This window comes from Panthera pardus, unplaced genomic scaffold, assembly GCF_024362965.1.
Source record: "Panthera pardus isolate Hobbes unplaced genomic scaffold, ASM2436296v1 HiC_scaffold_24, whole genome shotgun sequence".
NCBI classification, from domain to species: Eukaryota; Metazoa; Chordata; class Mammalia; order Carnivora; family Felidae; genus Panthera; species Panthera pardus.
In genome coordinates, this window is record NW_026526810.1 from 137,014,041 (window position 1) to 137,029,358 (window position 15,318).

At 63.2% G+C, this 15,318-nt stretch overlaps 1 protein-coding gene and 1 long non-coding RNA gene across 4 annotated transcripts; both read left to right on the top strand.

Moving 5' to 3' along the window:
* Positions 1–1,839: 1,839 nt before the first annotated feature.
* TRMT61A (tRNA methyltransferase 61A) lies at positions 1,840–8,767 on the top strand. 3 transcript variants are annotated; one of them, XM_019434148.2, is made up of 4 exons: positions 1,840–2,047; positions 2,604–2,963; positions 5,301–5,567; positions 7,479–8,767. In XM_019434148.2, exons 2-4 carry the CDS (start codon positions 2,633–2,635, stop codon positions 7,748–7,750), a joined length of 870 nt encoding a protein of 289 aa, XP_019289693.1. In that variant the 5' UTR covers positions 1,840–2,047; positions 2,604–2,632; the 3' UTR covers positions 7,751–8,767. The 3 variants fall into 3 exon arrangements, with proteins under 3 accessions (XP_019289693.1, XP_019289692.1, XP_019289691.1); XM_019434147.2 differs by having other exon boundaries at positions 1,930–2,037; XM_019434146.2 differs by lacking the exon at positions 1,840–2,047 and having other exon boundaries at positions 2,054–2,963.
* Positions 8,768–12,750: 3,983 nt separating this feature from the next.
* On the top strand, positions 12,751–14,807 carry LOC128773072 (uncharacterized). Its single transcript, XR_008417381.1, has 2 exons — positions 12,751–14,560; positions 14,666–14,807. It is a non-coding gene; the product is annotated as an uncharacterized LOC128773072 (long non-coding RNA).
* Positions 14,808–15,318: the final 511 nt, after the last annotated feature.

The following is a 15,318-nucleotide window of genomic DNA, read 5'->3' on the forward strand; positions in this document are numbered from 1 at the left end:
GGGATGTCAGGGCACCTGGTCCAGGTGCAGCCTCCCCCCCCCCCCCCCCCCACCGTGGACATCTTCAGCTTCTCTCTTCCTGACAGGGTGCCTGTGACTCTTGTCTCCAGGGTCTTTTTCCTGCCTGTTCCCACCTTTCTTCAAATCTGCCATTGGTTCTCTCAAGTTAGGTTTACTGGCTTTAAATCCCAATCCCCCATTGGCTGTGACCTCAGGCAGTTACCTAGCCTGAGTTTCCATAAAGTGGTCCCCACCCTGACAGGATTGTGGAGAAGGTTTAATATAATGATACTTACCTGGGATTCTTTAGAACCAGTTCTTGGTAGGGGAGTCCCAATATCCAAACTCTGCCCTGGGCAAAGTGTCCACCTGACCTGAGTAATCAGCTGGGGCTTGGGGGAGCAGGGCTAAGGATCCCGCTCAGGGCTGGGGCAGCCTCAGATGGAGCAGATGGGCAACTCTGGGTAGGCTACCTAGAGGAGGGGGCACTGGAGAAGCTAGCCAACCAGTCACAGACAGAGAGGCAAGTGGGAAGTTGGGACCACAGGAAACCACTGCCGAGTCACTAAGTCCCAATTTAGGCTCTTAGTAGGCGCCCAACCTCAGCTCCATATCACAGCTGAGAGGCTGGGGAAGAGGAACCCCCAGAAGTGGAAAGTTGAAATCTCCCAGTGGAGCAATTAGGGGGTGATTCAGGCAGGTGCATCACCAAGAGAGTGAAGCAGAGTGACCTGGAACAGAGGTTGTCAAGCTGTAGATGGGGCTGGCTTGTCTCCACGTTAAGGGGAAGAAGCAGCAAGGCCATAATGAGCCACGTGGGCAGCTGGTGGCCAGAGTGCTGGCCGAAAAGGAACAATAACCCACTTAGGTGGCCACCTAAGTCCCCTTACCTTCTTACCCCTGAGAGGTTCCCAGACCCAGACCCAGCCAGGGCAGAGGCATGGTGGGGGGAGCTGAGGTTAGGCACCTGGTTTCTACCCTGGACTCTCTGAGGGGCCCATGGCAAGGGCCACAGGCACCCTGGCAGTCCTGGCCCCAGAAAAAGGAGAATTCATCGTGCCCCACGGACAGGCTGGCCCTGCAGGGGCCTGGCCACTCCCATTTTGTCAGGCTGGGGTGTGGCCTACAGTCACTCGATTTAGTAGGGCCCAGACTAAGCCCAAGGTGGGCTTGAGGGGCTCTATCAGAACGAGCCCAGGGTGCTGGGAGCTGAGTGCTAGAGGAAGGCATTCCATATCCCCTGCTGTCCACCGCTCCGCCCCACGCCCTTTCTACAGAGGAACTGGCTCTGAATCAGCCCTGCTGAGACAGAACAGGGCTGCCGCTTCCCTTTTTTTTGCCGCTGTGTTCCCGCTGCCCTTCCCCCAGTGTGCCTGCTCAGGCTGCTCACCTGGTCCTCAGCACCCCCAATGTGAGCCCGGTTCATGCAGCTCTCATTGTGCCCCGGGTCCGGGAGGGGACAGCCCGCCGCCTCCCCGAAGTGGAGAATGTGCCCCTGCAGGGGAGGCGAGGCTTGGCCTAAGGCCACTTCTGCAGACCCTTCGGGCCAGAGCCTTCTGGGACGACCCTCTGATCTGCAATTCCATTTTCTGGAATTCATCCTGGGGCCCAGTGTGAGGTGTTCCCAGAGTGGTTTGCTGGGACAACACGGCCAAGGCAAAGTGTCCTCGTAGGGCGTGGGCAGCTAGCAAAGGGCCAGCCTTTCCGGGGACTTCAGGGCTGCCAAAAAGAGTGCGTTACGAGGCCCTGCCCCGGTCCCCGCCCACAGCAGCCCGACCGAGGGGACGCTGGAACTTCTCGTTTGTCCTTTGCACGAGCTTGTATAAACAGCGAAGTCGTAGCGAGCAGAGGCCGCCCAGGAGGCGCGCTCCGCAGCCGGGAGGGGCTGCCCACGGGTCCCGGCATCCCGCGCGCGAGGGGCGGGGCGCCGTGACGCCATCCGCGGGCGCCGCGCCGCGCCGGAGCCGGAAGTGCGGAGGCAGCGTCGCGCGGCCACGTGCGGAGCGTCCATCAGCGGGAGCCCGCCGAGCCTGGCGGGTGAGACTCGGTGCGGCCCCCCCTCGCCCCGTGCCGGCCCGGCCTGCCGCGTCCCCAACCTCTGCTGGGGGGCCCTTACCTCTCCTGCATCCCCCCCTTGCCGCCCGTCCGCCTGGAAGCCCGCTTTGGGGGAGACTGGGGTGAGGGGGGTTCCGTGGAATGAAGCCTGGCCTGCAGGTGATACCACAGACCACTGACCGCTGCCCCGCTGGTGGCCGGTCCCTCCTCTCACACCTGGAGAATGGGAGTCGGTGTCCCCGAGAAGGGTGATGAGAGGGTCTGATCCTTAGTAGGAAATCGTGGGCTCGTCCTTTGCCATTGCCCCGCTTGAGTTTCTCCATCTGTGATTTGGGCTGATGACTTCTAATTCGTGACCTAGACCAAGAAGGGCTTAACACGTCAGTGCAGGGTGCAGCCCTGTTGGTCGTCCTGTTGGACAGAGCCAGGGACGGAGCCAGCCACCCCACCCTCACCGCTTGGGACCTGGGCCTCACAGCCCTCCACCCAGATCCCAGGTGCACCCTCTTGGCACCTTTGCATGCTCATGCCCACACACATTCTCCCAGGTCTCAGGCACCTGCCAGATAGCAACACCATGAGCTTCGTGGCGTATGAGGAGCTGATCAAAGAGGGTGACACGGCCATCCTGTCACTGGGCCACGGTGCAATGGTGGCAGTGCGTGTGCAGCGGGGGGCACAGACCCAGACCCGGCATGGTGTCCTGCGGCACTCAGTAGACCTCATCGGCCGCCCCTTCGGCTCCAAGGTGACCTGTGGTCGAGGTGGCTGGGTGTATGTGCTCCACCCCACGCCTGAGCTCTGGACACTGAACCTGCCACACCGCACCCAGATCCTCTACTCCACTGACATTGCTCTGCTCACTATGATGCTGGAGCTTCGGCCTGGCTCTGTGGTCTGTGAATCCGGTGAGTTCTTTGGGCTACCTCAATCCTGGTTCTGAAAAATTGACTTGAAGATGAAAGTCTGACCCAGCATCCAGACAGCCTCCATCCTGCCCTTCCTGAAGACAGGCGTGGTTGCTCAGCTTCTACTTTACCAATGTTTTGGGGGGGCTGACTGCAGGGAGTGAGGGCAGAAGCAGGAGCACTAGTTAGGAGGCAGGTGCTGTAATCTGAATGAGAGTTGATGGCACTGGACCAGGGATTTCCCCCAGAGGAGCTGGTGTTCAGTGAGAGTCCTGCCTGCCTTGGCGAGGCAGGGCCAGAGTGCCACTTGGCTTTGGCCTAGGTGCTGACTGCCAGTCGCTACCTCTGTGCTGACAGGAGGGCAGAGAGTGGCTGGCCCAGCAGTCCCCGACCACCCAGCCCCAGGGCCGAGAGTTTCCCCTTCCTGGAGGGAGACCAGGGCTGCTCTGAGGTACTCATTGTAGGTGGGGAGTCTCTATCTCAAGCTCATCGTCGGCCAGCACTGCTGTCACTGAGCCCAGGGCCTGAGGTCGTTCCTGGCCCTTACACACACACACACACACGTGCTGGGGCCACCTGGGGTGGAGACTGAAGCATACAGCCTGGTCAGGAACAGCCCAGGCCCGATGCACCTATATTTCCAGCATGTGCCTCATGGGCTGTGCAGCTGGGCTCCAAGGTCACAAAGAGTTCCCAGAACCATTGCTTCCAGGTCTGAGGACTTGAGGCCATCTTATCCCTCTCAGGCCTCTTTCTCCATGTTGGCCAGCCAGATACTTTGAAACGGGAAGAGTCAGGTGCAGAACTTGGGCTGTGGGTCGGAGGGTTAGTGGGGTCTAGGCAGAGGCCTGCTGCTCAGCCACTGGGGACTTGGGGAGCCGGTGGCAGATGGGCAGCAGGCCCTCGAGCCAGCTCCATCCCCTACTGCTCTCTGTGCAGTGGGCGTGCTTCTGGGCTCTAATATGCCAGCTGCCCTCTAGGAACTACGGGTACAGCCGTGAACGAGACAGGCCAGGTTGCCCCTTCCCTGAGGGGACAGTAAGCCCAGTGTCACTGTTTCAGTGCTGTGATCACTGTGAGGCTAGTAAAACTGGACTGTGTGTTTGAGGGTGGCTCCAAGAGGTCCCTCCACCTCGGTCGGTCCGGGAAGACCTCTGGCATGGGGACATTCAGTTGGAAACGAGGAGGAGGAGGCGCTACCAAGAGCCAAGCAAGCGAGAGTGTCACCCCAAGGGTGAGCCGTGCAGAGGCCCTGAGTGAGGACCCAGCAAGGAGGCCAACGTGGCAGGGGCAGGAAATGAGGTCGGGAGGAAACGGGCACAGCTCGGAGGGTGGTCGGGTCTGACTGTGCCCGTGTGGAGAGGCGAGAGCAGGGTCTCACCGAGGGGAACAGAATCGCCTGTCTGGTGGCGGTTACGGAGCCAGGAGGGAGGGCCCAGGCTGCGCGGGGGCAGGGTGGAGGCGGGGAGGCAGGAGCTACCTGTGGACCGAATGTGGGGTGGGAGAGGGGAGTCTGGGGCACCCCTGCGATGTCTGGTCGAGCTGTGGGTGTCGTTGACTGGGCAGGAAGGGCCGCCGGGAGGGGTTCGGGCTTGGAGCGGATCCAGCTCTGTCCTCGTTAACGCCGAGCGCTGTCGGGTGTTGGGAGGTCGTGCGTGTGCGCTGGACAATAGGAGTCTGCAGCGAAGGGACCTGGATGCATCAAGACTGGCACCCGAAACCGCAGGGCGGGGGAGGTCATGGGGGGACGCAGCCCCAGCTGGGCACAGCCAGGTGAGAAGTCAGGCGGAGGGGCAGCACTGACAGGAGCCGGGGAGTGGCCAGGGCAAGTGGAAGAGAACTGGCGGACGGCGACGTGGGGGAAGAGTGGGGCCCGGTGGCAAGTCGGCTGCCGTGTCTTGGTGCCGTGAGACCAGGCGAAGCGAGGGCGGAGGCACACCACACTCCCGCTCCACGTGGCCTGGAGGTGGGCAGACCTCTGAGTGGGCAGCGAGCTTGGGGGACTCGGGGCCAGCCACCGGGTGGGGGGTGGGGAGTGGGGGGCGGGGACGGGGTTTGCTCCGGTGCTGGGATCGGGCAGGGCGGCCGCTCTGCCGCCCGGACCCACTGCAGACCCCGAAAACAAACCCAGCCGGTCGCGTCCCCACCCAGCCCCAGTGCAGACTCGGTGACAAAACCGTGGGCAGCCCGGACCTGCCGGGCAGTTCCGGAGTGGTGCCCACTAGCGACCAGGATCGTCTGACCCATGGGCCCCGTGTGGGTTTTTCCAGAGTAAGGGTGGGGTTGATTCTTAAGCGTCCCCGGCAGTCCTGCCTGACACCCGTCCCTTCCTGCCAGGCACTGGCAGCGGCTCCGTGTCCCACGCGCTCATCCGCACCATCGCGCCCACGGGCCACCTGCACTCGGTGGAGTTTCACCAGCAGCGGGCAGAGAAGGCCCGGGAGGAGTTCCAGGAGCACCGAGTGGGCCGCTGGGTGACGGTGCGCAACCAGGACGTATGCCGCAGCGGCTTTGGTGTGAGCCACGTGGCTGATGCTGTTTTCCTGGACATCCCGTCTCCTTGGGAGGCTGTGGGCCACGCCTGGGACGCCCTCAAGGTTGAAGGTACGTTGGGGGTTCTGGTGTGGGCCTGACCTTGGGTGTGGGTCGTCTGAAGCCCAGAGAGGTCAGAAGCCAACAGGCCACATAGTGTGGCCAGGCCAGGGCCCCTTTTGACCTGAAGTCGGGGTGGGTCAGGCTGGCCGAAGGCTCGTGGGGAGGTGGAGAGGAATAGGAACTGGGGAGAACCGGGCTCCAGCTGAGCCTGTGTTCTTCGGCCTTGCCCCGCTCCCCCCCCACCCCCCACCCCCTGGAGCTGGGAGGCATCTGAGTTCCCTGGGGACTGTGGCAGCCCCACCTTAGAGGTGCCACCTGTGCCTCAGGGCACTCCAGACTCTGACCCCAGCTCTTGCCCGAAGAGTCTCCCCTCCCCCCACCAGCCACGAGCCAGCAGAGTAGCCCCTTTTAGGGAAGATACGAGATGTGGAGGCGGGAAGGAGGCGGGAACATTGGCTCTGAGCCAGGGAGGCGCTGGTGAGGCCCTGGGTTTTTCCCTTTTGTGGAGAAGGAGCCAGCCCAGGCAGCCAGGGCCCCTTCCCTCCTCCCTGCGGAGCAGAGCAGGACAGAGGGTGGGGAGGAGGGTGGAGAGCCACCCCAGGCGCCCCCAGGGGGAGGGCTGCCCTCCCCCCCCCAAAAGACAGGTGCCAAGGCGCGCCTCAAACAGCAAGGCAGCAGCAGTGGGTCCCAGTGGGTCCCCTGCCGTGTCCCTGCTCTCTGCCAAGGTGGCCTGGGGCTCGGGAGGGGCTGAGCCCAGCTTCCCACCCCTCCACCCCTTCTAGCTTTACCCCCAGATGATGCCAGGTCCAAGTGGTCACCCTCCCGAGCCTTCCTCCTGTCGTCGGGGCTCCCTCCTGGTGCTTGGCCGGGGGGAGCTGCACCATCCGTGGACCCCACCCCCTATACCCCTCCAAGCCCCTCCCTTGGGCTCTCTCTGTGTCTCTTGCTCATGGGCCTTGTATTTTCCAATACCTGCCTGCTCTGTGAGCCCGACCCCAGCGAAGCGCAGTCCCCAGGCTCCCTGGGACTCGGTCCGGCCGGAAGGCTCTAGCCCTCGCCCAGAGGGTCCTGTCTCCCCAGCAGTACGCTCAGGGGCCAGGTGCCTTCTTGGGGATGACACTGTGCCCTCTAGGTTGCCATCAAACTGCTCGTGCTTCCTCCAAACTCACCCCTTCCTGAAGATCCATCTGGCGGTCCCTGGGTGTGTCCCCAGGTGTGGCTGAGGTGACCAGGCCTCAGGGACATTCCAGGACTTGCCCGGCCACATCCCTTCCCCCGCCTCGGATTCCCCATACCCTCCTTGCTAGGATGGGGATGTGGGCTGGACGCGGGCCAGGCCGAGGGACACTGCAGGTGGGCCCTGGTGGGAGGTGGCAGGAAGGGGCTGTCAGCTCCCGCCTGCACCCTGTCATCCTTGGCCGTCGGTGCCTCCTGTTCCCCAGAGCGGGTGGCAGCCTCTAATTTCCTGTGACAGCAACAGCCTCCGCCCGCCGGTGAGCCCCGTCCCCCACTGCCACCGTGCCGTGTGGTGAGTGCTCTTCTGGGCACGGCGCTCCTGCAGCTGGGACAGGGCTCTGCCCTGACCCCTGACCCCTGAGCCCGTTGTTCCTCCTGGCCCCGACCCTCGGCTTTCCCCGTAGAAGCGCCTGCCAAAGGCCAAAGAAATAAGGGTCGTGGGCTTGGTCTAAGTGGCCCCTTCCACGCGGCTCCCGGAGAGCCCCTGCCCCGCCGGCCTGTGCCCCTCCTCCACCCTGCTGCCAGGCTCTGCGTGGTGGAGGACTCGGCCGGCCTCGGGGCCTGGGACGGTGGCCGGGCACCCACACGCCCGGCCCGCAGTCCCCAGCCCTCAGGCTGCTGGCTCCTGAGCCCCCACCCCACCCCCCGCCCGGCTCCCCTGACTGCGCGTCTGGCTCCCCGCAGGTGGGCGCTTCTGCTCCTTCTCGCCGTGCATCGAGCAGGTGCAGCGCACGTGCCAGGCGCTGGCGGCCCGCGGCTTCTCAGAGCTGAGCACCTTGGAGGTGCTGCCCCGGGTGTACAACGTGCGCACCGTCAGCCTGCCCGCGCCCGACCTGGGGGCCGGTCCGGGCCCCGAAGCCGGCCCCGACGCCAGCCCCTTCCGCAGCGGCACACCCATGAAGGAGGCCGTGGGCCACACCGGCTACCTGACCTTTGCCACCAAGACCCCCGGCTAGCGGGCCTCCCCGGAGCCCAGGCAGGGAGGTGTGGCTCAGCCAGAGGCCGCCTTATAAGGTCAGCGGGCGACCGCCAGGCCGGGCCTGTGTTTAGAAAGGCGGGGGGGCGGGGCGGGCGGGCAGGGCTGGGGGGCCCCAGGGGGCGGCTCCAGGAAGGCCTCCTGCCCCAGTCACTGCTGGGCTCTGCTTCCCCGAGCTGCTGCTGTTCTTTTGCCACAGAAAATCTCCACTGTCGCAAGCTCTTCTGGGTGTTGAGGCCAAGGGGTGCCCCTTCCCAGGTGGCCCCAAGCTGGCAGGGAGGGGGGCAGCAAGGACTCCGAGGAGAAGGACCAGGGGCTTGCTGCCCCACTCGGTGTGCGGCCTGGCTCGTCCTCTCCCCGGGGCGAGAGCCTGGCGCTGCCCCCCCCCCCCCCCCACCCCAGAGCTGCCCGTGCCAGGCCGGCCCGGCGGCCAGGGAGAGGTGGTCTTGCCGTGTGGCCTCGGGCCTGGCCCAGCCTGCCTGGTGCTATACAGGCCAAGTGGCAGTGTCCTGCGGCCCCTCCTGTTGGAGAGACGGGGGAGGGGAGCCCTGCCCCCCTGCCGAAGTGCCTCCTGTGGCCGCGGTCCCGCCAGAGCCCCTGGCGTGGCAAGAAGCGAGACCACGGCATCACTTAGCCGGGAGCCTGAGGAGGGCGGAGAAGTGCTTCAAGTGATCCGGCTGGCGGTCCCTCTCAGCTGTTTGAACCCCAGCTGTCCAACCCCGGAGCTACTTGGGTGCCCCACCCTCACGGGAGCCCTGGGGACAAGGGGGCGCATCCAGGGGGGAGGACACCCCTCCAGGGCAGGCCTGCCCTGCTCTCTGGCATCCATGCCTGCCACTGCTGCGTGAAGGGCCCAAGTGTCTGCCCTCGGCCTCAGCTGTCATTAGGAGCCTCAGTTTTCCCATGTTGGACGAGAGCCCCAGGGTGCTGTGCTGGCAGGGGGCAGGGGGCCGGCCCCGACCATGCCTGGCGGAGAAATAAACACCGTTGCCCCTGCCGTGCACCTGGTCTGTTTGGTGCCACTCGAGTCAGACCCTCATTCCCGACACCAACCTCCGGGCTGGGCCTCCCCACACACAGCCCTGGGTCTGCTCCTTCCTCTCCCTGTCCCAGGGCGGGGCGTCTGGACAGGGGCTCTGGACTCCAGGACAACAGCCTGGGACATGATGGACAAAGGGGCGAGTGTGTGGCCACCCCCACTCAGCTGCAGAAAAGGCCACTTGTCCTAGTGGGTGAGGGGGGAGAGGGTCTGCCTGTGTGTGTGTGTGTGTCCATGTGTCCATCCGTCCGTCCGTCTGTCCTTCCATCCTTCCGTCCCAGAGCACTGGACCCTCCATTCACAGCACGGTCTGTCTCTTATGCTTTCTGAAGGGTCTAGAGCTCAAGAAAGACCCTCCAGGCCTGAGTCCGTGGGAAGATGCCAAAGGAGGTGGGCCTACTGGGGGGCTGGTCTCCTGGGGGAAGCGTCACAGGGCGGGGCTCCCTCTTCCTCCCAACCTCCTGGCAGGACCTGAGCCCCACCAGATTTCCTTGGGGCCCTGGGACCACTGTCCCAGCCTTCTCCTGCCTCCCGGGACCTGGCCTGACCTCTGAGCGGATGCTTAGCTTTGGGGACAGAGGAGGACCTGTGCCTTCCCCTGGCCTTTGAGAGAGAGGCCTGAAGGATGTCTGGCACAGGGCATGGCCCGCCTGGGCAAGCTCCACTTCCCAGATGGGGCTGAGGATGGCGATCTAGACCACGGCCCTGGTTTGTCACTGGGCCTGGAGATGCCAGAGGACTGGGGTCAGGAGACCTGCACCCCTCCGCACGGGCACACCAGGCACAGGGCAGCTCTCAAGTCTGGGTGGCCCTCTGGCCCCTCATCTGTGCCGCCAAGCCCCATGTGAGCCCCTGTGACCCCACCGGGCCTCCAGGCATCAGCCTTGCCCCAGGTAGCCCTCTGGGCCCAATTCAGCTTCAGTCTGGAGCCCCGTGTGGCCCTGAGCCCCCGGTGAACTCCTCTGCACCCTTAAAGACCGCACTCAAAATGTGTCTCAGTGCCGCCCAGCCCCAGCCTCAGGCAGGAGCATCCTGGGGAACCATTCTCTGCTCCCGTGTCTCCTGGCAAAGGAGCCAAAGCCAAGTGGTGCCCCAGTTCTGCAGAAGGGGAGCCCAGTGTCCAGAGGCAGGGCCAGGGCCCATGGTGAGTGGCCGGTCAGCAGGTTGGTGACAGCCACCTCTGCGAGTCAGCAGCACGGGGCTGGTCACAGGGCAAGGATTCACGGGGACGTCCCCCGCCCAGCCCCAGACACTCACTCTGACCCTCAGTTTTTCCTGGAAATTCCTATACCCGCCCTGCCGCCACCCAAGATGTGAAGATGTCACACGTCCAACTGCCTCTCCTGCTGGCCTCCTTGGGCATCCGAGCCCTCGAACACCTAGAGACCCTGGCTCACTTGCTCCGTGGGTCACAGTCCAAGATCCCACCCTTCCCCCAGGAAGCCCCCTGGGCCTTGCCCTCTTCAGCCCTGGTGTGTTTTGCCCCTGCCCTCGCTATGCTTCACCCTTGCCTGCCTCTGAGGGGCTCACCCCCTCCACCAGAAGCCCCTGGGCTCAGGTGGGTTGGGGGCCCAGGGTGGGATTTTGGATGGGCAGCAGGTGGCATAATGGATGCCAGGCTGCTGGGGGCCACACCCTGTCTAACAAAGTGATGAGGAAGGGTTGTTTGCTCCATGAGGATAGGACAGCAGGTGGACTGCCCCACCCCTGCCCCCCTCACGCCACCTCCCCCCACCCACCCCAGCCTTGTCTGCCTCCGTTGCCTGTCTGTCTTCTAGGGACACAGGCCCCCCTCTCTTTCTCCAACCTGTTGCTGAAGGCAGGCAGACAGGCTGTGTGGGACCCCAGGCCGGAGAGATGATGCTGTTCCTACCTGGCTCTAGCTCACTGCCTAGGCGGAGAAGCTGAGGCCCAGAGGAAATGAGACTCTCTGGGGCCCAGGCTGCCAAGCTTCTGCATGCTGACCGGGGACTCCTAGATGCTCTCCTGCCCTGTGTGGTCCCTTGGATTGTAACCACAGAGGCCAAAGGGGAGAGCAATTTCCACTGGAATCCTGGAAGGCTCCTCAGAAGAGGTGACCGCTGTGCGAGGTGTGGAAGGGCTGGTGGAAACTGGAGGAGGATGAGCAAGGGTCCTTCCAGGTGGGAGTGTACAGGCCTCAGACAGGAATCCCACGGGCAGGCCTGGGAGAGGGCAGCTTGATGAGTTGTAGAGGGCAGTGTCCCCACCTCTGAGACTGGTAGCTGCCTGCCCTGTTTGCAAGGCTGCTGTGCGCACAGGCTGGCCGCCCAGACACAGTGCCCCACTCTACCCAGAGGCTGCTGGGCTCACAGGCCAGGCTGGGGGTGTCCCTGCCTCCTGGTGGGGCCTCAGGTGGGAGGGTCTCCAGGGGCCTCCCTGCTGGGGGTCTTGGCCCCTGATGCCCCAGGAGGGATGTGCAGGTGGAGGCTAATGTTGCCCAGTCCTCAGAACTCTGCCCTCTTGGCCAGCCTCGCGGGGTGTGTCCGCCAGCCCGGCAAGTGCAGACCAAGCCCCTGCTACGGGTCACGCCCTCCCGGCGCCGGGAACCAGACATTCGGGCAGCCCTGCCTGCCCCTGCAGGGCTCCCGGGAACCAGGCACCAACGGTGCAGGTGAGAGCCACGAAGTGGAAGCAAAGCAAGGGAAGGGGTTTCAACCCGTGGTGTGTAGGGGGGACGGAGGGTTGGGACCATCAGGAAGGCCTTGCCGGGAGGTGGCCCCCCTGCAGTCGCCGACGGACAAGGATATTTGGACTTGATTCTTAGGGAGGCCAGACTCCACTGGGCCCTGCACTGGGGGGCTCGGGCTCTGGGCCCACCTGCCTCACATCCTCCCTCTGGGCACCGTGGTGACGGTCCCTTCCCTCCTGGCAGAGAGGAGGACACACACAGTGCCTGCCTGGGGGTGGGAGTGGGGAGGAGCTGCCATGGGATTGAAATATCCAGTTGGCGTTTGCCCAGTTGGTGCTCGTACGACGTTTTGGATTGTTGTAAGTTAGAGGGGTGTTTGTTAAATAATCTCTACGCCCATTGTGGGGCTCAAACTCCTGACCCCAAGATCGAGAGTCGCACGCTCTTCTGGCTGAGCCCTCCAGGCACCCAGAACATCTGTGATTGTCATCGCTGGTGAGAGCCACTGCTGCCACCGCCTCCGGGAAGCCGTCAGTCTCCGTCTCAGTTTCCAATGCCAGAATCTTGGGGCCACTCTGGGTCTGACAATGTTCTTTGGTGTTTGAGGTCCTCGAACGGCTTTTTGCTTCAGGGGCACTTGGCTAGTCTCTCAGGATAATGGGAGAGAAGATTTGACACTGAGACTTCTCTGGAAAACCCAGCTCATCCGCCCGCTGTGCTCACGGTTGTGTAATAAAACAGAACCGCAGGAACATCAGGCCAGCGGGGTGGGGGTGGGGGGAAGGAGCACTTTGGGTGACCTCACGGCCTTTGAGGTACGTGCATGGTCAATCAGCTGTCACGCAGGCGTGCTACATAAGAAATACCTATCCCCCCATGGCCGCAGAGGCTGCCAGCAGCAGTCCCTTTCGCCCTCAGATCTGCGGTGTGGCTGCTCTTGGCCGACCTCAGCCAGGCCTGTTCACGTGCGGGGCCAGCTGATGTCAACTCAGCCCGGCCCCCCGCTTCTCTGCTCCCTCTGGGGCTGTGGCCTGGCCTGCGTGCAGGGAGGGGGGCGGGCGGGCCCTTCCCGAGCCCTGCATCACACGGCCTGCCCCCGGGTCGGGCGGACAGGGGGGCGCTGCGGTTCGGGTGGCGGGACTGCGTGGCAGGGGCGGGGTGGGGGGCAGGGCAGGGCGTGGGACCGCGGGTCTCTGCCGGCCTCGCCTGCCCTCCCCGCCTCGCCCCTCGGAGGGAGGAGGGCATTTCAAAGTCAGGCTGCCTCGGGAGCGGCGTCGGCGTCGGCGGGAGGGAATAGCTCGGCTCCCACCAGGCTGAGAATAGCTCAGAATTGGGTCACGCTCACCGAGAGCTCCGGTCGCAGCCTCCAGCCTTTGACAGTAATCAGCTTTCTCCCTGACATCTGTCCCTTCAAAGGGGGTCGGCCGGGTGTGGGCACATTTTTAGAAGAAGCAGAGGGGCCAGGAGGGGAGGAGGGTCCGGTAACGAGTTGGCCCTACATCCCTCCACTCTCCCCGCCCCTCCGGGCGGGCCACCTCCACCCCTCCCCCGACCTGCGCCATCCCCCACCTCTCAGCCGCCAGCCACCAGCCATGCCCTCCTGCCTGCGCTCTGGCCGCCCTTGCCCTTTACCTCCCGAGTCTCCCTCTTTCTCTCTCTGGGGCCCTCTTTCCTTCCGTGGAGGATAGAAGCAGCAGTGGGGGGATCCTGGGGCTCGTGTCTCTCCAAGCCCTCAGGCCTCTCTTCAGCAGCCCCTTACCCCCCAACTTGAGCCCAAAATAGTACGCAGCCCTTTTGCCCCTAATGTCCTCAAGTCCTCCCCACGTGCCCACAGATGCTCTGTGCGTGTGCCAGTCACCAAGCACTTGGCACAGGGGGACCCTCTGAGTCTCAGCCCTCAAGTCCCTCCCAGCCTGTCCCCACAGCCAAGCGTGGACCCTAGGTCTGGCACCCCAGCGAGAGACAGAAATCACTGTGTCCTGGGACAGGAGGTGGACAGGGTTTTCTGAACTCCAGACATTTAGGGAGATGCTTGAGTGGCCTTTACTTTGCAGGACCCAAAGGTCGGCACCCCCCTCCTGACTTCCTGTCTCTGTAGCAAAATCAGGATGTGTCCGCCCAGAATGAGTTCTGCCAAGCTGCCCTCCCCCAGAAGGCAGAAGTGACCTTCCACGGCCAGGCCTCGGTCCTCTCTGCTGGCCAGGCCGTCTTTCCAAACCCACAAGGCAGTTCCCGTGGCGAAACATTCCTGAGTTTGGGTCGCGGGTGTGTCCAGGAAATCTCCCTGGAGCTGAGGCCTCCGGGCCCTTGGACCAGCCGAATCAGCATCGCCTGGGGGCTCCGTGGAAATGCTCTTCCCTGGCCCCACCCCAGGCCTGCGGCATTCGGAAGCTGGGGGCACGGGGCTCAGTGATCACTGCGGAGACACCAGCAACTCTCCAACTTTCTTCCTTCTTTTGTTTCTTAAAACGGGCAAACGCATCCCGATTACTTGAGCAGCAAGGTCAAGTCCGCGGAGGCTTCCAGCACCATGGATTCACTCCTCCAGGCCGCGCTGGTGTCAGTCAGAGCTTCACTTTGCCTCAGCCTGCTCCTGCTCGGAAACTCCTCGTGTCGTCCCCAAACCCTTCTCTTGAGATCGCTGTGTCTCTGGAGGCTCATCTCGCCGGCGAGCTAGGAGAGGCAGCGCACGCGGACCCCTTCGGGACCCCTTCGAGTCTTGACGTGAACAAACCAGGGGTTTTATTTTACAAAATGAGACATTTGGGAAACTGAAGTCTGAGCGCTTCGTGGGTTTAAGGAATGACACCTTTTTTAGGTGTGCTAATGGTCCCGGGAGGTGGCCCTGGGCCAACGGAGTGGAGGCTGGGAGAGAGGAAGCCCCATACTCCTTGGACGTGGAAGGCTTTGCATTTTCTTATATTTATTTTTGAGAGACAGAGCGCGAGCAGGGGAGGAACAGAGAGAGAGGGAGACACAGAACCAAAGCAGGCTCCAGGCTCCCAGCTGTCAGCACAGAGCCCGACGCGGGGCTCGAACCCACAGACCGTGAGATCATGACCTGAGCTGAAGTTGGATGCTTAACAGACTGAGCCACCCAGGTGCCCCTCTTTTTTTTTTTTTTTTTTTTTTAAGTTTGTTTGTTTGTTTATTGAGAGAGAGAGAGAGAGAGAGAGAGAGAATCCGAGCAGGCTCCATGCTTTCAGCCCAGAGCCTGATGCAGAGCTTGATCTCACCAACCCTGGGATCGTGACCTGAGCCAAAATCAAGAGTCAGATGCTCAACCGACTGAGCCACCCAGGTGCCCTTGACATTTTCCATAATACATTTTTTAAAAGGAAAAAAGTGCCCCAGGCCTTTTCAACCATGTCTTTGCTCTAGACTTTCCGGGCAGCAGGAAGAAGTTCCTGTCTTTGCAGGTGCCCCAGACTTACTTCCCTCGGCCTCCTCTGAAGTCAGGGCCCTGGTGTTTCTCTAGGGTTTTCCAGCATTGGGGCAGGGGGCAGTGGGTCACACGCTGCGGGGCAGGTGGGAGAGGTAGGTGGCCCGTCCCTGGCGGGGCCACAGTGAGCCATCCACTCTCTGCTCCTCGGCATGGATCCAAGGCCACAGACCCAGGAGTGGGTTTGCTGTGGTGGAGGGTGGGCCTTGCGAGTGGCCCCAGCACAGAGGGAGGGAGGGCCCTTGCTTCCTGCCCTGGAGAAGGCTGTGTCCCACAGCTCCCAACTCCAGAAGACCACCCTGTTCCTCCTTCCACACCCTCCCTCAGCCCTGCCCCCGCCCCACTGAACTTGTCCCCAGAAAATAGCGCAGAAACCCATTTCATTGCAGCGTAATTGACATGTGATGGGTGGCGCCC

Coding starts and splice junctions, on each gene's coding strand:
- TRMT61A (XM_019434146.2), top strand. CDS start 2,576: ATGCTCATGCCCACACACATTCTCCCAGGTCTCAGGCACCTGCCAGAT. Junction 2,964..5,300: donor CTCTGTGGTCTGTGAATCCG/GTGAGTTCTTTG, acceptor CCTTCCTGCCAG/GCACTGGCAGCGGCTCCGTG. Junction 5,568..7,478: donor GGACGCCCTCAAGGTTGAAG/GTACGTTGGGGG, acceptor GGCTCCCCGCAG/GTGGGCGCTTCTGCTCCTTC.